The sequence below is a fragment of the Zootermopsis nevadensis genome, unplaced genomic scaffold, assembly GCF_977971745.1.
Source record: "Zootermopsis nevadensis isolate Lab colony 2312 unplaced genomic scaffold, Znev_1.0 Znev_ptg000007l, whole genome shotgun sequence".
NCBI classification, from domain to species: domain Eukaryota; kingdom Metazoa; phylum Arthropoda; class Insecta; order Blattodea; family Termopsidae; genus Zootermopsis; species Zootermopsis nevadensis.
The window spans coordinates 11,662,480-11,688,794 of record NW_028259139.1 but is presented as its reverse complement, the minus strand read 5'-3'; the positions used below and the strand labels follow the sequence as shown (position 1 = coordinate 11,688,794).

Here is a 26,315-nt window from a genome sequence, read left to right as displayed (position 1 = left end):
TTTTCTTTTAATGTCTGTAACAATAAAGAGTGAGGTCTCAGAATCACTACATTATTTATCCCGTAACACGTTTTGGATAATTATAATCTAACGATGGATAACAGCATGCGAATTTAATATTTTATGTAAAAAACAAGTCTACCGCGGCCATAATGATTCAGTTTAATGACGAACTTTGCTTCCATATATATCATCTCAAATAAGTACGTTTGTCAGTTTAGCTTTGTTTCTGCCTGTTAAGCGCACATTATACTTTACAATCCTGGCTGTTTTTTGCGTCGATTAATTAATTACTGTGTTGCTGTTTTTGTAAACAGTTACTGATCTCTAGCACGTGTTGCCACCTACAAGGTGTGCTGGAAACTAATTCACTTTACGTTCCAGCCAAAAGGTAGCAGCAGAATGCATGTCTCATTCAGAATCGACTGCCTTTCAAGAGCGTCTCTGCCCTCAAGAAAACTTCAAATGTTTAAAGCTACTAACGAAACTCTATAATGTTTGTAATGAAAGTGTTAAATTTATAAATACTAATATTCATGTTGTATTAATAAAATATTATTAGAGTGGTCAAATAATACGAATGAGAAAGGAAGCGACCCTTTGGGAGAATTAGGCGTAGATGGGAAGATAATATTAAAATGTATCTCAAACTTAATAGCCTGTGAGATAGTGGACTGGAGACGATAGATTCAAAACACAGACAACTGTGGGCTCCTGTGACCGCAGTAATATTGTTTTATATAATATAGGAATTTCTTGACTAGCTGCGAGAATAACAAATTCTCAAGGCTATACATAAATTATTATATTTGCTTACGGATAATGAGACTGTTTTCTTTAAATCGCTTAGTGGCGCTATTTCAACTGCAGAAGTTGAATTTAGAGCCATGCAGAATCTATAAAAATGTAGCCGCGGCTTGTACGAAAGAACAGTCCCGATATTCTGCTGGGTCGACTGAGATAAACCACAAAAATCGATAATCAGAATAGCAGGTCTGCCAGTTGAGATTCAAATCCCGTACCTCCCGAATAAAAAAGACAGACACAATAATATGGTATCAATCCACTCGATTAACCAGGTGGTATTTATCAGTTTTCTTGTCATCCTATTTATTTTTAACACTAATTGTAATTAATAAAGAATTTATCATAGAATCATTACTCAACAAAGTATAATATTCGAGCATATATATATAACATTTAAAACTGGGACTAGCGTCTACTTTGGGGGTTGGGTGTAGGTTTATTTATGTTTCGCCGTTATACGTCACCCCCACCCATGTTAGACATCAGTTATGACGTCTCCGAGATTGATGTATTATTCAGCGTGATGTTTAAAAACAAGAAGGATATTTCAGAATTCATTTTAATTATTTTCTTCGACAAGAATGTAAATATATCCAAACCACAAGCTGCCATTACTCCCGTAAAAATTAATTCTATACATTCTTCAGATCAGACTTCAATTTTAATTGTAAAATGTGACTTATATATTTAATGTTGCATTTATGGGTAGTTTCATGCATTAATGAGATACAATTCTGAAATCAATTGATGCATTAAGTATTCCAAAGAGTAAAGTAATGTTTATGTGAATTGTGCACGACATGTTTTACGACTCCAATTAGAAGCTAAGGTCTTTGTATCAATCAATCAATCACAGCTCAGCTTAAGGAGTCAATCGGTCTCATTTCAACAGAATAAGACAAGACTGAATGATCAAAACAAATACGTCTTTGGTCACTTCTGAAAATAAATAATAAAATAATACGAAGGCCAAGAAAATTTAAACTTTTGAACCTAAGAGAGATTAAAATTTGTTTGAATTTTATTTAATAAGTCGGTAGCTGAGATTACATGTAGAAAATTATATGGCTTGATGAGTAATGGACTGGAAAATACAGAAAAGTAATTGGTCATGGCCTAATTTAAAACATTATCCCGGCATCTGACTGCAGACACTGACAAAAACAGCTAAGATTTCAAATACTGAGTAAGAATGGAAATCATTCGGCCACGACATACGGTTGGGGAAGTCAAAATAGGCCAACATGGGGAATGGAGAAGAAGCATATCTAGGAACTTCATCATTCAAATAGGCCTGACATTCCTTGTACTGTTTACGACATTCCAATGGGCTGGGCGTGTAGCCCGCATAGAGAAGAAGTATAAACAAACTGGTGACATATCGGGTATATTATGAAGCTGAAATTTTGATTATCGAAAAGGATAGATTTTAATTTGATCTTAAAAGAATCTATGAAAATGTGAAGAGGATTAAAATTCTCGACAGTGATCGTCAGAGAATGATGACGTGTGGACTTACAGGTGGGTAGCAACGTTCAGGAGGATGAAATAGTAGCCTCCATCTTCAGAGTGAAGCGATGGAGGAGGTAGTAAGTTCCTCAGAAACGCTGTAAAGTTCATGTAAGAACGCTCGGTGACGTATCCCCGATGGTTTCACTTGTTAAACGACTACCTTTTTCGTTTTTGCTGTGTTGAATCTTCAGGTTCTCTTATTAAAGCTGCGTTGTAGATAAACACTAAAACTGGAAGTAGGATTTCAGGTCTTCACGGCGGCGAGTAGGAAGATGGCTGTCTTCTGGGTTGCAGCCCCATGTGATTTGGTAGAACTTTACTATCGCCCTGATGATCGAGGCAGTAAGAACCTCTGAAACATCGGCAAACTTCTACCAGACTACACGGCGCTACAAGCCTGAAAACAATCACTTCCTACCAAAACTGAAAATTACTTTTTCCAACAAATTATCCAGTAAATCAAGTGACGATATATGATTAAATAAAATAGTATTCTACTTTATAAATGTAAACATAATTTGTCTATAATCATGATGCGGCTGCACTGTTGAGTACATGTCCAGTCACGTGTTCTGACTTCACAAAGTTATGAAGTCACGTGTAATGAATAGAAACATATTAGAATAACGCATTTCATTCAAACAATGACTTTGCGTTCAAGGCTGAACCCATCACACATCATTAACAAAACAAATAAGAACTACATTACGCAGCATTAAAATATGTGGCTGCCCATTGGATAATATTCAAAGTGAAGCTAACAGATGTACAGACTGAGTAGTCTTTAAGAAATGTATAATAAAACGTAAGAATAAAATATTTTCTGAAAGTCATGCAGAGAAAGACACTTTCCACACAGCTAACGAAATTATGGTTGTTATTAAAAAAAGTCGATATATTAAAAACAAGTCCCTACAATTAAGTAACAGAATCCACTATCATTCAACCCCGACATTATCAAAGCCAGCCACTGGACAAAATTTTGATTCAGTTCACTTCATGTGTAATCCTCATAACATATTCAACGAAGATTTGCTATCCCACTCAATTCTTCGTCACTTACTTGTTTCGCAACTAAATTCCGTCCAAAGTCTTATGTCATCGTAAGGTCTTAGATTTCACTGCCCTTACGATGCCTAGAAATATTCATAAATCGTAAATCTGCTTGTTAGATAAAACCCTCCATTATCCTACTAGGATATTTCGCACACATCTTACTATTTGCATAATCAATAAAATTTTGTCTATTATGCGTGTTAAATGTGGATATACTAATTCAGTGATTTGTTGTTCAACTGATTCAGCCATTTTAGTGTCTTTTTAAACGGAAATTAATCTAATTAAAAACACACATATGCTTCCAGTAATTTGTAAATTATCAAAACAAATGGCACAAAGTCAAAATATTCCCTAATTTGTATTTTCTACGACATTGTCCATCTAAACATGACTGACACAAGAATAAGGACACATTTAAACTTATTTGATTAAAATAATTTTGTTCTTCTGTAACTACTGTTAGTACATTTTAAATGTTTTGAAATTTTGTTTTCAAATATAAATAATTCGCAACGTAGCCAAGAAATCTAAAAAAAAAATAAACTACGGATATTTATACCTAATGGTTCATGTACCAAAATTAACTAGCTAAACAAAATATGTATATAATCATCCTACAATCTCAAAGTAATTGTTTGGAAGCATTACACTGAAAATTGCAAGAATTTGCATTCATTAAAAATCAGTTTTAAATTGCGCTCCCAGTTCCTGAAATCACCGAACTTCTAATAATCGTAATTTAAGTGGCTAATTGTCCTCTGTCGCGCCAGTGAGACTCCAGGGAGTTATCAACAAATTGAGGTTCCCGTCTCCGGACTGCCCATTGAGACGCCCACTTGGTATGATGACATCAAGTTTGCTTTGTTTTTTATGCATGTAGTCTATTATGGACAGACTTATAGAATGTAAAATTACATTTAATGTATATGACTCTCGTCTATTAACTATCTGAAACCTAAGCTCGCATAAATAATACTTATGAATTCAGTCCGTACCGCAATGAAAACACAACACTTATCCATTACAAAATGTAACTGGTTAATGCCGAAGGAAATAATCGTGGTTTACAGTGAGAATTATACAAAAAAACATGAAATCAAAACGCAGCAGGGTTACTGTTAAAACAGCTGTTACAAACAGCGTCCACTGGGCTTTAAAGGGTTAATTAATTTCATGGAACAGTTGAAACTTTTGAGTCTTCAACATGTAACTATTTTTTTAAGGGGGTGAAAGACGGTCTCTCAAATTTAGAGAAGAACCATGAGGTACTGATGAGATGATTTTAACGTAGGAGTAAGAAGAAAACGAGGTTTGATAAAACTGTACAGTAAGATTAATAACTTATATTATTCATAAAATATTATTTAGGTGGCAGCTCATGGATAATAAGTGACGCATGTATCACGGATGAGAGATGAAAAATTGCTCTAAAAATTTTGATCTGAGGATACAAGTTGGAATAATTAAGGATAGGTGACAGGATAATATTAAAGTTGGTCTAAATGAAACAGGATATTAGGTTGTGGGCCGAATTCAAAATGTCACTGTCATATATTAAGTAACATTAATTTCGTTTCTCAGAAATTCGCATGACCGCCATGTTAACATACATGGTTATAGCGAAACAAAAAATAAGCAGATGGCAGTGCTCCTATAAAAATATAACGTTCGTAAAACGTCTCTTAAAATGTATCAACCGGTTCAAAAGTTATTTAGGAAGGGGGAGATAACACACGCACACACGTGCGAGGACATGATGCTATAAATCTTTGTTTATAAAAAGAAATAAACTGAACTGAGGACAGTAGCTGGATGTTTGGTGTTCTTTTACAACTGTTTAAGAAAACATTAAATTTGTCAAGTCCAAGCCAAAGACTCACTACAAAAAACCAAACCACTAAAACAGAGTTAGACGATTTTATCTGACATCGGGGATGTTCCTTTGTAGTTTGACTTGCAGAATTGGTAGTATGTATGAACACAAGAAGATAATACTGTGCTAAACAACAACCTTTTTACCAACATTCTTTACTTAATACAATATGTTAAATACGGTTTCCTTCATGTACACAAGAACTCAATAAATTCCATACAAAGTAATCTTGCTGGTATAATCGAAAATTCACCGGGGATAATTTCACGGGCAGTTAAAATCGACCGCGCCTACTGCAATATATCGAACAAGCCTAGCATCCACCATGTTCAGTACCAGTTTCAAATCTAATAGATCAATCCTGTATCGGAAAACGTGATCTTGAAATACATTACATGGCAACTACGTAAAATAAAACCAAGATTCGTACACTCTGCCAGTTCCAAACGATAGAATTACAACCATTTAACTGAAAAAAATAGAAAAATAAATTCTGGATTTACATCGTTCTTACTGTCTCGTTAGTATGTAATGTGCTGCGTGTTATGTGTTGCAGCCACGTGACAGCCATGGTAAAAGCCTTCCATAAGAATATATAATATTAAGCTGGCCAAAGAATTATTTTTATTGTTAGAGATTTTATTATTGACATCATAAGCTCTCGTTTGTTAAATACAAAGTGTCAGACTTTGGTCAAGTTCATAACAGAACACAATTTACCTCATCTGTCAGTGTCCATCTATAAACATCATTTCTGTAATGGTATCTAACACAGTGTGTTAATCACTATGACAACCACAAATACAAATGTATGATATTTAAGTCTGCTTCAACAGTGGGGGAGGCAGTTAATATTTTTCTTGTTGTAAACAAGTTGATGACGGCCTCAGGACTTGTCACTGGTGCCAAAAAGATTAACAAAAGCTTTAATAACCACGCGTTGCCCAAAGGATAGGAAATGAATCAAAACAGTTTTAAAGTAACTGTCGTTTATCCATCAAAAGAATCAATAAGAACAGGGGTGAACAAATTCTTTGGCAAATCATGGCGACAGCGTAATCAGTCTCATGGTTCGAATCTCAATCTGTATGCAGACGTTTGCGTAATTCTGTGTTTGCCTTGTGAATGTATGATCGCTGATCCAAGAAGTCATATAGGCTGTCTAAATTGAATTTAGAAAACCTCTAATGGCTAGACCAAGACCAAGTAGGGCTAAAACTCCTTGATGAAGACGTAAAAATGAGCTAAGTGTCGGAAAATAAATCACATTAATGTATTTTAAATGTACAGTTTCAATTGTATTCATGGTAGAGGGATTTATAACCCAAAAATAAAAATTGAAGTCGTATAAATAACGAATGAATATACATTTTGGACGTTTCTGTTTTTCAAAGCCTCAAAAGCAAATTATACAGCATAACTTTTCCTCTCATAACATGATCCCACATAATCGATACTATCCTCACATTCACATCTGCAGAGAAACCTTTCCAAAGCTGAATCAGAATTAAACTGAAACTCGCCTTTATCAGAAAGAAACACTAGTAGATTAAAGAGCAACGTAAAATTAGCTTTAACAGATGGAAACAGGGTGAAAAACCAAGAATTTGAAGCAAAAGTCTTAGAAATTCAAGACATTCCAATAGCCAATGTTTTATCGGCGTGTTTACAAGAACCGCCCACACCCTCCATTTTATTTCTTTAAAATTCATTTTAATATTATCCTTCCATTACGCCTACGTCTTTTCCATTCATGTTTCAAGACACAAATTTTGTATACATGTATCTACTTTCCCTTGCGTGATATATTCTCCGCCCTCTCGATTTTATCACCCTTACAATTATTTAAAAGTACAAATTACAAAGATCATCATCGTATAATTTCTTCTAGGTTTCGTGTATCTGGGCACCCCTGGAAGGTAACGTGGTGGCGACCTTCTAGGGACGCGGTAGGTATCAGTACTCCTGCAAGCAGCTTTGCAATGTCCCTCCGCCCTCTCTTTATAATTTGTAATACTCGTACTATGACGTAACAAAAATGTGTTGGGTGCTCTGCTATGCTCTCTGCGTGGCCGCGTGCTGATATGGCGCCGGCCGCCTGTTGAGACCCGCTAAGAACCCACCACTCCAGTGTGTACTGTGTGTTGGTGCGGTGGCGAGTGGCAAGCGAATCAGCTGCGATCATGAGGTGACGAAACGACCTCCCCGTCCGACATGCAACCCGCTACACTCCTCACAATAGTAAGTACACTGCTCTGATCGCTTTCAGTACAAAAACATTAAAATTATACACTTGTAAAAATCGCCTAAATTGTACTTAAATTTTGCGTACGTACCGCAAAGAAAACACCAAGCTTTACCATTACAAATATCAACTAATTAACGTTGTTTAAATAAATAATCGTTGTTTACATTGAGAATCATACGAAACTCATAAATACATTCTGTGGGAAAAGTTAAAATTTAATCATTGTTAAAATAAATGGTTATATATATAGTTACAGCTGAGTTTCAAAGGGTTAAGAGTAGATAAAATTCGAGAAATGCTTGCTAACATTCTGTTTTCTGTTTTCGTTCCACTGATTAAAAAGTTGTTCTTGACATATGACAGGATATTATAATAAACCCTTAGGCAATGAAGTTGGTCAGATTGGTTTGCATTGGAAGGGAACTAACAAGTTTTAGGTGTTACCGTATACAATTACAACTCAGGAATGGGATATTTTTATAAATTCCTCAATTCTAGTGTTCTTAAGCACACTAGCAGACCCTAGTATTTACTTTTTCCACTGATGGCTCACTCATACTTATTTATCACAGAGAATGCTTTATTTTCGTTGCATTACAAGGTCACTTTAGTGATGTATTGCGATATTAACGTAACGACTGGAAACAACATTAATAATTATGTTCGGTGCCCTACAAAGATGCACGAGTGAGCAACTTCATCTAATGGTTGCTTTTAATATTTACGTTGGTGTAATTTGAAATGGCACAAAATGCATAATAGCTACGCAAAGTACACAATAATATTCGAGAAGATATTTCTCTTTCAACTTGTGTCATAAGATGTGAAGATTTTCGTAAACATATGTTGCCGAAACGTCCCTAAATATGCGCCAATATCCTAGTTAAAATACGATCTCTGATGCTAGTAATAAGTTATACTTTCATCTGATATTATTAGAGTGAAGTGAAGTGGGTTAAAACGACATGTTAACACTTTGATTCAAATGCCTTCAGAGAAAAGACAACCCTGGAAGACACAAGAGAAGATGGGAGACTTATTAAAGAAATAGGGACATTCGTGGAAAAATATTATAATAGTTATAGAGAAACGGGTCGTGAAATATTAAAATGATTCAGCTTGTTCAGGTTAGAACAGACGGCGGGCTTTTGTGAACGCGATAATGAACCATCTAATTTCATAAGAGATTTTCCCCTGAACAAATAAAAAACCATGAAGATTCATAAGATCCAGTTGGTACCACGCAATTTAATTTTATTTCTAAAACATTCCCGACCAGTCGTAATCACCAGTTGTCCATGAACTTCAAAACTTCAAACCCACATTTTCGCTCCCACAGCTTACACATCACTCTGATGATGGTGGCAGTAAACACCTACGAAACGTCGATCAGTTTCTACTAGATTAAGCAGTGCCAACGTCCCATAAGACAGTCGTTCTTTCCTCGTCGCCCCGAGAATTTGAAACCTCACATATTTTCGCATTTCCAAATTTTCTCGGTGTTTTACCCAGTAACGAACCAGGGATCTTCTTTCAGAATGATGTTACTGTTTTATGAACTGATATTTCCTTAAATGTGTGCAATAACTTAAGAAACCACTAGATTGTGAAACACCTTACACATCATGCTTTTTAATGACGCAGTAACCTATGCAACCTCTAAGAACGTAGCAGGAGGGAGAGAGGAAGGGTAATATAACATGCGCAATAGATATTTGTACCAATAAAGCGTTTACATCAAAATAACACAAAAATCACTATCCTAACTTCTAGAAAACACTTTGTTTATATTTATTAAATACAATGTATTTCCCGGTATCTTTATTGATATCAGATAATTTCTAATCAGTTGTATATTTTCATTCATTTCCCTTTAAAATTGTTTAATAGCTACGAGTCAAACTGAAAGTTAGACGCCGATGATATATTTGTAACTAATTACTTGTAACTAAATTGACATTCTTTGAACCTCGAGCTGTCGTCTCAAAAGTGTCTTCTCTTCCTCCTTCCAAATCACTTTGCAATAAGAGCAACATTGCGCTTTTGAGCCACTTTTGCACAGATGCAACAAGGGAGTCATCGCCCTGAAACTTTATCCCACTAATGCTGTCTTTCAGTTTACCGAACAGATGATAATCTGACGGTGCCAGATCAGGACTGTAAGGTGGGTGTGGCAACACTGTCTACCTTAATTTTGTGATCGCCTTCGTGGTTCTCAGACTGACGTTCGTCTGTCAGTTGCCGCGGGACCCATCTCGCACGGACCTTCGAAAATCCCGACTGTTCCAATATTCTGCACACACTGGCATCTGAAATGTCCAGTCGGAGAGACAATTGTTTCACAGTTATGCGTCTGTCCGCCTTGATCATGTTGTTCGCCGTCTCAACATTGGCGTCCGTCCGCGCTGACTGTGGCCTACCGCTGCGGGGCAAATCGCAAATGTTCGCATGTCCACCTTTGCCTGATGTTCTTTGTGCCCAGCGGCAAACTTTGCTGCGATCGACAGTTTCCTCCCCGTACACCTTCTGCAATCGCTTGTGGATGTTTCCCATCGCCTCGTTCTCACACACCAGGAACTCGATAACAGCGCGTTGTTTCTGACGAACGTCAAGGACATCATGCATCTTTATCGAATGATACACATGTACCATTTGCAGGAGAAGGATGAACTAAGTTTTAATAGAAACGGGGCGAATGTATCTGTGTGAATAGCAACATGGTAGAATAAAAGGGTAATTTTTTAAAAAAAAATTGGTCCATTATTTTTGGAGAGACCCTCCTAATAAGAAATTTGACAATTTTCACTCTTAACTTTTATATTAGAGTTATGAAAACATATGTAGGACAAGAAAACCATGGGACACGTGAAAAATGCATACAAAATTTTAGTTTAAAATCCTGAAGGAATTATAACACCTGTTAGACGTACAAAAAAGGATATTAAATTAATTTAAAAAGAAACAGGATGTAAGGTTGTACACTGAGTTCAACTGGCTGAGGATACGGACCAATGGCGAGTTTTTTGTACACAGAAATGAACATTCCGATTCCATAAAAATATTGTACTTCTAGTAACTTTGTTCAAAACATTTGTTATACAAAATGTCCGGTTCTTAAGCTCTTGAAAAAAAGAGCTTTAAAGTATTATATGTGTTTAAGTTCACTGTTACGAACTTTCTACTTCAAGGTGGAGGTACGTAAGTTTACAAATAAATAATTAAAATGCTGGTACATATTTAAGCAAATTCACTGTGGGTTTGTACCTAAAACATGTACTAATCTCTAAGAATAGGCGCTTAAACTTGGTAAAGATAACAGAAGGTTAAGAGAAAACGTTTGCTTTTTAAAATATATGACGTCGTCATACATCTCTGTTACTGCAATACATGGAACAGCACTTAACAGCAAAACAAAATTCACGTGTTTAAACTGCAGAAAAGTACACATAACTTCGACGTTCGGAAATATGCATTCAAAGGAATGTTGTTTTCCCAACGTTTCGGAAAACATTACAGTTGCCATCTTCAGAGCGACTATTTATCTTACGAGATCCGGAAGCCCTTATATAGATGGACAGTGGGCGGATGGCAGTGGTAGGTGACTTACGTGATTGGACGAACAGCTGAGCGCCGTGCTATCCAATAGGAAGTAGACACTTTCAAAATTACACGCGGTTTATTCCTGAAAGCCGACGTTAGGTATATACATTAAACCTAGGCTGCAAAGCCTACGGACAAGAACTGAGAACATGAAGGCAGCAGTAACTTTTTACATTTTGAGCTTTTACTTTATCATCTAGTTTTACAGAGCTCCTACATTCATATTTATATATGTTACTATGCGTACAGTAGGCTATATAAAAATTCTGTCACTCTCTCGAGTGACTTACAAAGTAATCTTCACCGTGAACACGAAAGTCATCGTTTGAATCTACGTAAGCTAATTCACAACCAACATCTATATTAATGTTATTCTCCTACCTACATATTGATATCCAAAATGTTCATACCCCTCAAGGGAACAAACAGTGATGCTATAAACTGTTTAAGCATTTCTTTTCTCCTCTTAAACAATCCTTTTTGTACCCAAAAAGGCACTGGTATGAAATAATCCTACAGAGGTTAATTTGTCTATTTGTAAATCTGTAAGTCTGTATATATATATATATGTATATATATATATATATCTCAAGGATTTAATGATCAAAACAAAATATACATTTTTTCCAAATACAATCCTGAACAACCATTAGGAAGAAGTGTATCATTTGTTAAAATTGTTTTAGTTTTATCAGGATATGAAATCCATCACCCACACATTACAAACGATTCGATCTCAAAAACTATCGAATTTATATTTTTTACATAATCACTAAAGAAAACAAAGAGAAATCTAACTGAAACGGTTTAATAAATATAAATTTTTTTTATTATGACGAATACGCAAAGAAATGCAACTTAATATTTCATAGACACGAAAATTATTTAAATGCTAATTTATAAAATCAGAAGGTGCTGTATTTTATTTATAGATCTGTCAGTTTAAGTCTGGCACAGTGAAATTTTGTAAGTTTACAGTTCTTCACTTGCTATAAACGTAGAACTTTCAAGTGCAACATGGCTTTCTCGTCTCCTGAGTGCATACCACTGCGATGAGGTAAATGAATTTATTCGAACCAATTCACGAGGACACCTCACTACAGCAATTCTTTGTTGTTTTAACCCTGACCTCTGATATGCACTGAAAGAGACCAGTTCTGCCTTGTATGGTTTGTGCCTTCTTACAATTCATTATGTCTTTTCGATACCATCTGGTCAGTCGGCAGCTTAAAAGAACAATATCTGAGCTCACTCATACTTCCATCGGAATACCAGTATAATGCATCTTCAGCTGCAGGTGGTTTCTGCCAGATATTCTGAATTCATACAATAACCTTCGATGTTTAAGGACAAAACTTGCATAAAAATTGTCTACATCGTTTAAAAGACAACGAAAAAAACATGTGTTTTTCGCAAACTCCTTGACTTTTCTATATTGATTTAAAGACGCTTTATCACTAAAAAGGTTACGTACCGTTGAATTCAATATGATAAAAACATATTAAATGTAACAGATCTGAACGGAAGTGATCGTGGTCTACTTACAACCCCAGAATTTGCTTGTAAACACCGAGGAAAACCAGTAAAAATTATATAAATGCATTTTCATAATCTTATCCAAGATTCGAAGCCACGTCAGCAGGAATACGAAGCAGAAATTTCCACAAACAATATTAATCAGCGGGTCATTGTTATGGAGACGAGCTGTTTTCTTAGAGGTACGGATTGAATTCCTAAATACTTTTAAATGATTTTCTGCTTCAAAGGGTGAATTTGACGACGAACCAATTACTATTTGTGACAATGCATTATTTCACTCAGTAGATATCCATAAGGGCATTTTGTTATGAAATATACTGCTGTTTATGAGCACAGTGACAGGAATTATCTCAAGGACAAAGTGTCGTCTAGCGCCAAGCAACTGAAGTTCATGTCCACGTATGTAAACTGCCTAACATAACAAAAAAGTCATTACAAGTAATAGAATTCAAACAACCTTCATCGCGTAAATTAAAAAGATAAAAAACCCACTTGCTTTAAGATGAGATATTGAGAAATATGACTGAACACAATCTTTCTTGAAAAACTGACAGTCGCTTAGGTGGTTAAGAAATTCCCCGCCTTCTATGGAAGCTGAAGGTTTATTATCGTTTTCACAGGAGCACGCCACTGGCTACTACCCTGAGCTAGATAAAACTAGTCTATCCCTTGATATCGGTATTTCCTAAGAGATGGTAGGGACATAAAATGGTTTCTTCCCTTGAGGCTTTACGATTTAAATTTTCTATGTATTTCTCACTTCCCCTGTAAACGAAAACCGAGGCAAAACGCAGATCGGATGAGATTTCCAAAAGAGTTGGGCGGGGTTGGGGGAATATAGTAAAAGACAGATGTGAAGGGGACGACTTGGATACATTGAAAATAAAGATGTGATGTGGCTGGAACCAGAATACGATGGAAAGGTTTGTTTCAAATACGTAGCAGGAAAATATACGAAGAACAGAAGGAAGAATTAAGAGGAACAAGGAAAAAAAATCACAAAACATACAAGGAAATGAGTGGTCCGTCCACATAGAATTACGTACAGCATCTCAGCCCATATGCTTAGCTGTATAACACGTACTACGTTCAAAGGAAGAATTGATAGTGTGTTACCGTCCAGTAGCTGGCGTTAAACATTCTAGCGGAATTTCATGGCTCTCATGACTATATAAAGCAATGACGGAAGCACACCTGTAGCAGGCAGTATGATCGCCACATGTTTTTCTCATGCTACTATTGTCTATAATTACGTCTACATTGTGTTAGCAATCCGAAGCAAAACGACTGGTCTATTCATTTCACACTTCAGCGCCTCCCCATTTACCACTTTGGGTTCACTGATCGAAGATAAGTGACAGGAATGTGTTTCATATATACCTTCAAAATTTAATTTCACCCCGTTTATTATTTGTTTATAATTAGCAAATATACCATGGATCAATTACCAGCTCGGTCCCGGTGGGGAAATTAACATTCGGGAAAGTTTTATCCAAGTACTTCGCTTTTCCCCTGTCAACTACCACCGATCCATAACCATCACAATCGCGAGTAGAGATGGCTTCGACCAGCAATTATTTTATCCCGATCTTAAGTCTTCAACTGGACCTTCAACTCATATGCAGCATACACAGAAGGATTCAAGAGTAAACAATTTATACTAACTCTCTCACTTAAACCACCCATAAATATAATAGACTACTTAAATTTTACGCCCGAGAAATTATAGGCATATCCACATAAACAGAGCTTAGAAAACACGTTGAAATTATTATTCATATTGTTATTCTCATTTGTATTGTTACCATGTGTTCTTTGCACGAAGTGCATAGCATATAACGCATTATGGGCTGGACGTGTCTGTCCGTCCTGTCGATTCAACTATAGAACCACAGGACGGATTTGGATGAAATCTGATATGGAGGTTGTGCCATTCTACACGACCTCAAAATCGTAACTTTGAATATCTTACGAGCTGTGATAACAAAATGACGGATAAGGAAATTCGTGAGGTGGACACTGATATGCTGCGATCTGGTGGCCAAAGTGGGAAATATCGAAGAAGGCTGATTTAATGCCTCCAAATGAAAGTTGCAGAGAATGAATGAGGATATTATGTGTATTCTCGTCAGGAGTATACCTTCCGAGCTTTACGCTGAATAAATTAGTGTAACAGTGACCTGAGATACAATTATTGTATTAGATGCTATTATTTCGTTTGTTATTCCCTTGGTCGCCCTGATGATGTCGACGTCCGTGATGTAGCGTGAAGCTTGCTTCTTGAATGTCTATACAATACAACTCTCAATCTTGTACAGCCGAATACAAATGTACAGTGAAGAAATAGCAACTTTTAATTCGCCTCAAAAGTGATGTTGGCAGTACTGAAAACGGTGACGGATATAAACAATATGAACTTTCCCTCATTTGCACCTAGCTGGTTTTCACTGTCTTTTCAATGGTGATAATACTGTGACACATTTAACATCGCTACTCCATTCACGGATAGCACCAAAGAATGACTTTTGTGATCAGAGGGTGTGAAAGCTAGCAGTATTTACACACGAATGAGAATTCAGTATGAAGATAACCGCATCAGACTACGTAAAGTTTAGCAATGGGCGCAGACTTTTATGACGTGATTTCAGGGCAAACATCTTGTTCTAGGTGTCCTTTATCTCTTTGCCCTGTTGGCTCATGAAACAATATTCCTATTTATGTAGTCTTCTATCTTGACAGATTGTGTTATCTTTATTGGGTCAGATATAATTAATTTATTTAGAATATTAATGTTTCGTCTTTAGTACTCCCTCATGTAAGAAAATAAATGTTTCTCCCTGCGAGGGTCCAAGAATGTTTAATACCGCTCTGTTACATCCGTCCCTCAATTTACTAACGTAATTCGCTTGATGAAAACTATTCGTAAGATAAAAAAATTCGTAAATCGAAAATAAATTCCCGTTGATTTCAACGTGACTGGTTGCTGACTCCAAGAGACTTCTATGGAGCACGAATTAACACCGATTTAGATGCAACAAAATTTTCCTCCTTCCACTGTGTCCTTCCTTGCCGGTTCTTCACATCTTCACTCCCCACTTTATTCATATTCCGCACTGTATCTCCTTCCCTGTTGTACCCTCTATTTTCTCTCTTATCTTCCTCTTATTCCAAATCTTCTTATTTTTATTTTATCTTCCTTCTACTGCTTCTTTCCGGTACAGCACAATTCTAACCTTTCAGTTCTCTGTATGAAAATACTGCAATGACGTTACATCAAACAGATTGTAATTTTGTTTGGGAAAATCCCGTCTCATGTAACAAGGCCATCTACTTTTGAAACTTCTTCTGAGAACCTTCTTCGGTAACAAATGGACTTGCAAATACTGACGCGTGGAAAAACATGGCAAGTCAAAAAATGATGCTGCATAACGTTTGATTTCTTTGTTCTAACGCCCAGCGTTCAAGACCGCGCGAAATAACGGTCTATGTTAATTAGATTGTTGTTTACTCCGATAAGAATCATTCTACACGATCAGCATACGGAATTGTATCTTCTTCACTATCCGCCTAGGAATTTCGCGCACAACCGTTCTAAGTAATTAGTTTCACGAAATAAAATCTTCCGTCTTATGTATTTATTCAACAAGTAAAAAAAATCAATTGAATTGAACCATCGTCAAGAAGTTTTAGATTTGAAGTAAAAAAAACATCCATGATTTTATAAGGCCTAAAGATTTTAATCGCCGTGTTTATAAAAATCCGCCACTGGACACCATCCTGAGCTGGTTCAATCCAGTTCACATCTAGATAAAAGGCAAAGTTGTCCCTGTATTTAAGCAACACGCCATGAAGACGAATGCGAAATGTAGGTAAAACTCCACACATTAACCTCCACAGTATCAACGGGGAAAGAGACACTGGTACTTAGATTCAGTCTGGACACGTTGACAAAGAGAAAAGTCCCTGCTAATTCCGATGATTTAATCTCGGTCGCACGACGATGAGCAAATTATTTTAGAGACCCGGGTGCCAGGTACAATTTTACCAAGTCCCGTCAGAGAGGAATTTACGGCAGAAGACAAGAAGAATCGAAGCGGCTTTGCACAGTGGGTGGTTGTCCTCATACACCTCGTCGCATTCATCCAACAGGCGTGTCCATTCCTGAGTAATCTCGACTTATTTTCAGCCATAAAACACCTCTGTGTAGGTGTGCAGTGATACATAAGCTTGAACCAATAACTGATACTTGTCAGCCGGCCAAATTTTTCTTTCGTCTTGTGTTGTTGCTAAGATACATACCCGAAACTACTCTTACCAACACACAAATCATAACTTCTTATATTTCACGACGTAACGACCTTTCAAGTGCTAATGTCTCTTTCCGTATCCGGTTATTACATGGTCTGTCATTGTGTGGGTCGTTACTGCCTTCTCGTATCTGATTCCTCCTCCTTCTTAGTCAACAACGCAGAGACGTGGTTCTTTACCAGAGGCGCCACGCCCTAAAGGACCTCCTGAGGATTCTACGTACACGAATCGTTCTGGATGTATTTCAGGATAGCGTAACTAACTCGATGGTACAATTTTCCACGAAAATCTAACCAAAGAAATCTTACTCCGTTTCAGACCCAGTTTAATCCAACTCACATCCTTACTTCTGTTCACTAGGTCCTCCAAAATTAGATCAGTCCAAGTCTCATGCTACATTTTATGGTAGGACACTCTTAGCCCCCACTCAACCTACAAGGTGAAGGACCACCCCTTTTTGGCTGTGCACGACTGCTTATTAAATATATTAGCAGGTACCCTCCATATCTACAAGCAATCTTCTCAATTCGAAACGTCAGCAACGGCTATGCAGTGGCAACAAAGGATTCGCCTAACATAACAGGATTGTTACAAAGAATGACGAAACATCAGTGGTGAATTACAAGGACACAATACAAGAAAATTTATTTATCTGCGATTAGTTGTGGAACTTATTTGAAATTCATAAGCGAAAGGAGTTCAGGTGGGTATATGAAAGACAGCAAACACTAATTACTGCGTAAGCCGTTAATATTTACATTTGCATACGTAAGTAGGAGCCATGATAAAGCGATCTGCTTCTAGACGTTTCGTATCTTATACCTTCCGCTGGGAAAAACAAGTTAACACAATTTGAAGAAAAAAAAACAGCATAAGCGTAAAGTAAGTGCAAGCAAAATTTTGTGGAATTTTGATAGTTTAACTTGGTCTAACTATATGATTGGACGGTTGTATTCGGTCAGCCTAAAACGACTTGGGGGGGGGGGGGAGAAGTTTTAGCCTACGCCAAAGTACTATCTTGGCATTCGCCTGGAATATCTGAGTAAAACCTCGAAAGAGTTAGTCATGTTTAACACTTCCCATTATTTTTAACGATAGCAAGTAGGAATATCTACACGATGTAATCCTCCTATCCTTTTGGTATCATATTTCTTCTACGTCCAAATATCTTCTTTAGCACCCTGTTCTCGCATACCAATTTATGCTCATGTCTTACAGCGAAAGACCAGGTTTCAAGCCAATAAATGTAAAGTCCTCTCGCTGTTGAAGTTTCTGGAGACAACGACCTCAGCTGAGAATATCTGCACCTAGAAAATGTTATGTACATTGCAGATAACATTGATCACGACTTGCTTGATCAGTCCATAAAACCAGTGACGATCTGCGTAGGAGGTCATGGCACGTAATGCTGTTCCCTCATGCGCGTGGTCGAAGGGTTTTATTACCTGTACGGGTCATGTTACAAAGACACATTTATTGAACCCATCAACAAAAGTAAGACGCTGTTCAGTTTAAATGTAGGCGTTTCCAGACTCGTATCCGTGGTGATGACAATTTTTAGTGGACAGTACATCGGCTTAAACAAAAATTCTGGGCGTGTGAGACATTTAAATAGTTGGCAGTGAGCAATAATACGAAGGCTGACTGAAGAATATGAAATTCGTCTTCACCAGTGAAGGTATAAGAGAATCAATTATACAATTCTCACCGTTTAGGAGTACGAACGAGATAAAGACATTACAAAGATCCACATTAATGAACACATACAAACATAAACTATGAATAAAAACAATGAAATATTAACTGAAGTTAGAAAAACAAAGAACTTGTTTTACTTTACGTAACTCACTGTTGCTGATTTTCATTTATAGCAGATATGAATCTATTGTTGACAAATAAACTGACAGTATAAACAACAGTTTAATATTACTCAATGCGTGATGTATAATCAGTCCAACACTAATGTAGTGTAGAACTTATTTATTCTTCACTTCTCGGTCCTTATTTTCGACCATTATGAAGTGTTAACAGTCATAACAAATCATATTCAATAATCAACATCTGAACTGCAAACTTATCAATCTGAATCACATTTATATATTTGTCTTAGCTGCCAATATCCTTAATTAAAATATACAGAGTATTATTTATATAAATATGGACAATGTCTTGAATGTATAAGTAATTTTAATTCACATCATTTATCTATTGCATCAGCGGCAAGTAGTATTTATGATATCGACTCCCGACAATATTATATTTCGATTCCATATAAAACACAGGCTACACTGCATTAAATATATATCCCGGTAACCCTATTTCATACCTAGTTCCTTTACTCGATGTATCACATTCAGGAGATCTTATATTCCAGTCTTGATCAAACACCGGGTTCGCTCATTAACAGTCTTCGAAATTTTCCTTAAAAAGTCTAGGACAGTACTTTAAATTAGACAACAAACCCTTACACACCCCTTCGAATTCATTCGCACAGTCATTTAATAATTCGACAGAACATAAACTACGCATATGGTAAAAGTCATTAAATAAGGTAAAATTCATAACATATGTTCCATACGGAAAGGAACTATCTAAAAATTTCTAAAACGTAATATTTTATAGAATATTACGTGGTTCAGCTGCGGGTTAAATACCTCACAGAATGCAGACTCTGGGTGGTTTTAGCACGTAACTGGAGGTGTTGGAGACAATTTGCGTCTACTAGTAGCAAGTGAGGATGGGAAGGGCGTTCTGGCCGTCAGCGTCTGTCTGATAAACTAGTTTTTGATTAGCGGAAATAAATTACTCTCGTGGTCGGCGAGACTGAAGCAAGGTCACTGATTGGTAAAAGAATCCACCTTCTTCGTAGCATTCGCTTAATATTACATCAGCTCATTTATACTATACCCGGGACCAAACTGAGCGCTCTGCGTACGTCAATAGTTTGTGGGTACAAGGAAAATAAACGAACATACTATGTTATTTATTCTCACGCATCATTTGTCTTATTATTCGTTTGTTGCAGATACAAATATTTTGTTCACAAAGCTTATTAAAAACGACACAACAATGGAAAAACGACGCAGGGCGTAGGTGAAAATTGGCGTCGCGAAAACGAGCGTCGGGAATCCACAAGACACGACGCTGGCAACTCGACGGCGAGTGATGCAAAGTTCTCAAATGTCAGAATATCTTGCAAATTAGTCAACCTAAAGAACCTAACTAAACCCAACCTAAATTGATTTAACCTAAACCAACCTTACCTAACCCAACCCAACCCACCCAAACGTACCCTGACCTGACCAAACCAAGCATAACCCAGCCTAACCTAAATTAACATAACATAACCTAAGTTAAGCAAAGCTAAGATAGAATAACCTAACCAAACCCAATCAAATAAAATCTAATCTAACCGAACCAAAATATTTGCAGGAAAAGAATTTAATTGCTAGTGCATACTTTTGGTCTAAGTGTTGCGTATTTTTTAGCCACCGGGTGATTAGGAGAACGCATTTCACTGCTTCTATTAACAATGTTTATTTCCGTTTTCATGTGAATGTAATAGACATGTACATGCATTATTACGAACTTACAGAATGTAAAACTACAGTTAATGTATATGACTCCCGTTTATTAACATCTAATATCAAAGCTCACCTAAATAATACTTATGAATTCTGTCCGTACCGCAAAGAAAACACAGCACTTCACCATTACTAAGTATTTACTGGTTCACACTGTTTAAGAATATAATCGCTGTTTACAGTGAGAATTATTTGAAACACATAAACGTGTTGGATGAGTACTCTTACCAATCTTCCAAACATGAAACATGTAATAAGGAATTATGGCACGCTCACAGGTTTGGTGATACAGTCTGACCCACCGGACGGGCCTAATGTTTCTCTAGTCTATCCTGAGTGCTGTGTCATCACCAGACGACAATTCATTTCTGTTGTTCGAATTAATCGTTCTGGCGTTACCATATACGGAACTTAATGATGAGGTTATGGTAACTAGCTGATGAACTCAAGGTCAGTTCCTGTATTACCGACTCTAATTATCGATTATTTACAGCGACATACCACAAGCTACATTACAACAGGTGCTCATTTTGTCAAAAGTTGATCGGTTTCAAGGGCAAATTTTTAGAACACATTTGTTTATCCTACGACAATATTTAGGTCGGTTTGAAACGGAATGAAATTCTACCGACAAACTGCAAACTGGACATGCCATCTAAATCACCAAGGCTGATGATATCACCGACTAAAATGTATTCTTATGAAATAAACAACAGAAGCCTTTTGTTATTCTGAATACAATTTGTGTACAGATCTTGTCTCTTACATTACTACGCCGAATAAAGGAGAACTGAATATATCAAGTTAACTTATACTTCTTTCTCGCACTAGCAAAGTTCAGGGTCAGAGGTAAATTATCAAATAAGGGTATAGATTGTGATAACTGCTGGCTGGCCGGGCCTACCGCGTATATTATGGTCGGTGGTGATAGTTGCGTAGAAGGATATTCGAAAAAGAACAAATTTTGAACCGTGGACTATTTAGCTGTTAACTAATTTCAAACAGCGGAATACTTGATAAGCTGAAAATTTATCAGTTTTTCTAAATAAAGTTTATGTCTCTTATGGATTCCAAAGTCTCATTACCGTACCCACAACAGCCCGCCACTGGACAGTACACAGGACCAGACAAATTCAGTCCACATCCTCAAAACCTGGAAAGGATTTGAGGTTTTAACGGCGGTGAGTCTGAAGATTGCTGTCTTCTGGGTTGTTGCGCCGTGTAGTCTGGTAGAAGTTTACCGACGTTTCAGAGGTCCTCGCTGCCTCCATCATCAGGGCGATGATGATGGATGCATACCATCGCGATATACGTAACTCATAAAAGAATAGTAATCAAATTTAGAAAAATTCCATCAGAGATAATATTAATTCTTGTTTTAATTTGGTAGTCAATTTTTCACGAATCCCGTAACATGACGCAATATCCCTGTTCTGTTCAAGCCGTTTTCCACTTACAACAAAATCGTAGTGTTGTTACAAGCTCAGCCAAGCGTTTCCGATTATTTCCCTGAAGATTTTACTAAATTCAACCTTGTTTCGTTTGGTTTAGACTTAACAGATTGACCATGTTTCCTGTCAGATGCATTTAGAAAGGCCTTGGTCCATTTTTCTAGTCTGTATTCTGCAGAACAATAACAATACGAGGCTCAGTCTGTGTTTTCTCCGGATGCTCAAGACATTAGCGTATCACGACAGTATCCGCTCTAAGAAAGCGCAACATAAATTGCTTGACCGCAAACATTCCTACGAACGTTTAAATAGAAACTCCTATTACGAATAAAAGCAAGACAGCATACTGCTATCTCTGAAACACGGAAACGTTTTGTTACACACAATTTCGTAATATATAAATATATATATGGGGGAGGCCGCGAAACGATGCAACAAATTCAAGCTTTAATATTTCTTTCTCAGTAGTATTAAGTTATTACACTAACTCGTGATGCGTATCAATCAAATATCCTTTGAAGACATATAAAAAAATAGGAATTATTACATTACAACAGAATTCAGCTAACAAAACAATGGCAAAAACAAATAATAATAACAATAAGAGAAAGAAAATTAAGAACGACATGAAAGATAACTAAAACTTATTGACCAAACCGTAATCCTGGAAAACTGACAGAAGGGAAAAAAAAGCAAACAAAGTGTTTTACGGCGTGCTGTCAGAAGCAGTGTGACACTCGTCTCACTGATCGATACTCAAAATTTAATGTGATATTTGTCCCAATTCTGTGACCGTTTCCACTGAGAATAATTTCAAGGTCATATTTTAAAGTTAACAGAAGCTGTTTTAAAAATAGACCTATGTAGAGATTTCAGATAACACTGGAAGCAGCAACCAGAGATACACGTTGGGTGGGGTCATAAGAAAACCTTAGAGAATGACAGAACATATTAATAATCATAATGCAACAGAAAACAAATATCAAAACAATACTTCAGTGGCGCCAAAGGATTAGACGTTTTTAAGAAGTTATTCATTATGCGTTCTTTGCATGATGTGTACACACATAGGACTAATTCAAAACTAGCCACGAAAAAGGACAATGCTAAGTATTGCTTTGTCATGATAATTACAATATTACGCATGCATGAGGTTTTTACTCCTAAACTAAAACGTATCTGTCAATTGTGGAGACGTCTCCCCAGTCACTAAAATTGTCAGAAATCTAAGGTAATATTTTTTAACATTTAGTAGCCAGAATGTTGGCAACAAATCCCATCGCTGCATGATTACACAGATACATATTTCATTGGCCCCTCCCACTTTTTTGAATGACTATTTAAGAGTAGTAAGTAATAAAAGTGCTTGAATAACTCCATGAACGAAGCTCTTTTTATGAAACTAACATTTGCTCAACTAGTCAAGATGTCCTTTGCTTTCAAGGAACCGAAAAGTTTAATTACTGAAGTCTGAGAGAAATATAAAATTCGTAAAATATCAGTTCTTAACGGTGAGGATTAGTTACTAGCCGTCCAACAAACCCAACATTGGATAATGCCCCCTTGTCGGCCGTCGGATACTGCTCATTCAATACGTTCTCAGCTACTCTCCCTACCTAGAGGTCGTCTCCAACTGCAAAAAGAATACACCACATGTCGTGGCGACATGCGATCCAGCGGATCACTTGGTTTTCTCTAAAATTCTTATTCCTTCCGTTTCCACGTCAAAAAATCCCATTCAGTCAGTCAGATATAACTAATTTAGTTTTATTTTTCGTTTCACAAACCAGAGGAACTAACCGATTAATCCGCGTTGAGCGCAGATACATTTTTCTGTACCTGATAGCTTACAAAACCACTTCAAATTATTAACCGTTCGTTAGCCACATTTATACTGCAGAAACCAAAATAATGCGGGTGATGTTTCAAGTGCGTGCCGTTTACTCAAATTTGTGCGGATTCGGAACTAGGTCAGACCCTGGACAATCATGTGTTGGCTAATGCAGCAGTCTGTACGTACACACAGCGAGTCGTGCATTGCCCCATGAGAGAGAAATCGCAGATAATAAAAGACTTCAGCTCATTAGTAATCCATCACGTCTCCTTTCATTCCGATTACTGCATTAATAATCGCTACGTAACGGACATCTGCATTAGTTTCAAGTTATTGCTTCTTCGTTGTGAGTCATCTTCTTATTCAGTCGCTCCTTCTACTTCTCCATATTATTCTTTGTCCTCATGTTATTATTATTCTTATCCTCCATCATAATCTCCTCTTTAAGATATTAATTTTCATGTTTCATTATTATAATTCCGCTTAAATCTTCTTCTCCTGCTTCTTCATTTCACATTTCTTACTTTCGTTTCGTATTTCTACAGACTGTAGACATTTCCGCACCAAAATTCTGTGTGCATTTCTCATGTACTATGTCCTAGCTACATTCCCAGCCCGCCGTTGCATACCATAGTACTCTGATATGTTCTGTTTCGATCTGCGTCATTCATTATGTGTCCAGCACTGCGCATGGTTAGACAGCAGACACTTGCTACAGTAGATCTGCCTTGAAACGTTTCAATAGCATTAAAACTATCATGGTGAAAGGATTATCGGATTTACTCGCGATGTGTATGACATCGTACGAATACTGTGGAATGTAATGGAAACACCTAGAGGTGTGTGCATTGTTCTATCTAGCCAGGAATCCGGATTACAGTACAAACACCACTTCTAGCCTTGTCTGTAACACACTTACTCTGATTCATTAATTCTATGGCAATGGAACCCGAAGTTTCAACACCGCCAACACAATAGCCCGTCATTAAAGAAGATCATAGGTCAGTTTCATCCACCTCTCTTAACAACGTAACTCCATAGAGCAGTATTTCTTGAGAAGATAATAGTACGCTCAGGTACTTAAGAAATTCCATGTCTTGCATGGAACCTAAAGGTTTATTGGAGTGTTCACAAGAGCTCGCCACCTGTCCCTTTCCTGAGCAATATGAATCCAATCCACACCCACAAATCGTATTTCCCTAAGATCCTAGATCTTTCGACTGGTCTCTCCCCATTCAGAATTCCAAACAAAAATTTTGTGCATATTTCTCACACACCCCTCCATGCTACTTTCCCCGCCCATTACATTCTCCTTGATTTCATCGTAGCAATAATAATAGTTCAAACTATGGAGATCCTCATTATGTAATTCCACCCCCCTAAGTTAAGCTTTTATCATAAGTGTCCTTAAACGTCTTCAATTCTGTGTTGTTCCATTAATTTTGAGTTGGGGTTTCACGCCCAATAAAAACAAAAGACAAAATTATAGCTTTGCATGCTATATTTAATCTTTACGTTTTTAGGCAGACAGGAAGACTAAATACATTGAACTGCATGGTCATCCGCCTCCCATATTGAAATAAATCCATTGAAGCCGATGGTTGTCAAAATAATAGTTAATAATTATTAACTATCACAAAGGAAACACAACAGATCACCAGTTACAAAGACCAACTGGTTAATGCTGCCTAAATAAACAACTGTTGTTTACAATCAAAATCATACAAAACCCATAAATACAAATACAGAGACACTGACCCTTAAAGCAGGTGGTACATGCAGTTACAACTGGACTTTAAAGATATAAAGAGATGTTGCCATAATAGACTAGATCTTTCATGGTGTCGCTTTCTAAAATACTTCCCTGTACTCAAATAATCATGACAGTCTCAGTAAAAGCGGTAATAATACTCTCAACAGGCTGATATACCCCCAAAAAACCTGAAACTTCTTAGAATGCGTTAAGCTTTACCTCCACGCCCCTATACACATTCATGGCGTAGTGTTTTGGCAGCACATTGCTTTGACTGTGCTTCACCCAATGGCAGCACAGGTACCATTTAGAAAGACAAGGTCGTGTTAGTCATGCAACGGTGACTGGCCGCGTGTTCATACCTCACAGGCCGCGGCTCTGGCTGCCGCCCAGTTTCCTTTCCTAACTTACAAAACCGCGTGGTTATACAAGCACAGAGAGAGACTTTCACGAGCGACTGTAACGGGTCTGAATACGACAAAGAGCCAGCAAGCCTCTGGGACTTGTAGCTAGTCTGTATCACCGCCTTCTTATGGAATTTGTGACAGAATATGTTGTACTGATCACAACTTCACGCAGTTTACCATGAAGGACTAATAATGCATAGTAGTTTATACCTACAGTCTCATTTTTCAGTCGTGACCTCCGAGTTGCGCATAAGAACAGTGTTAGTTCTGTAAAAAAAGATACGGGTTACACATTTTAACAATAGACAACTAGAAATGCAAGGCTTATGTTGGCCAACCA

The 26,315-nt window shown here is 37.0% G+C and overlaps 3 protein-coding genes across 3 annotated transcripts in view; 1 reads left to right on the top strand and 2 right to left on the bottom strand.

Annotated features, from left to right (window-relative positions):
• LOC110831110 (uncharacterized) overlaps positions 1-26,315 on the bottom strand; it is a 119,764-nt gene that overhangs the window by 46,034 nt on the left and 47,415 nt on the right. The window lies entirely within an intron of this gene.
• Positions 1-26,315, bottom strand: part of LOC110831112 (uncharacterized) — a 134,759-nt gene that overhangs the window by 61,030 nt on the left and 47,414 nt on the right. The window lies entirely within an intron of this gene.
• The window catches only part of LOC110831108 (uncharacterized), a 39,457-nt gene continuing 20,500 nt past the window's right edge, over positions 7,359-26,315 (top strand). The window contains exon 1 of the mRNA XM_022066722.2: positions 7,359-7,492. Coding sequence (XP_021922414.2) covers positions 7,466-7,492 — 27 coding nt within the window. The 5' untranslated portion in view covers positions 7,359-7,465. The remainder of the gene's footprint in view (positions 7,493-26,315) is intronic.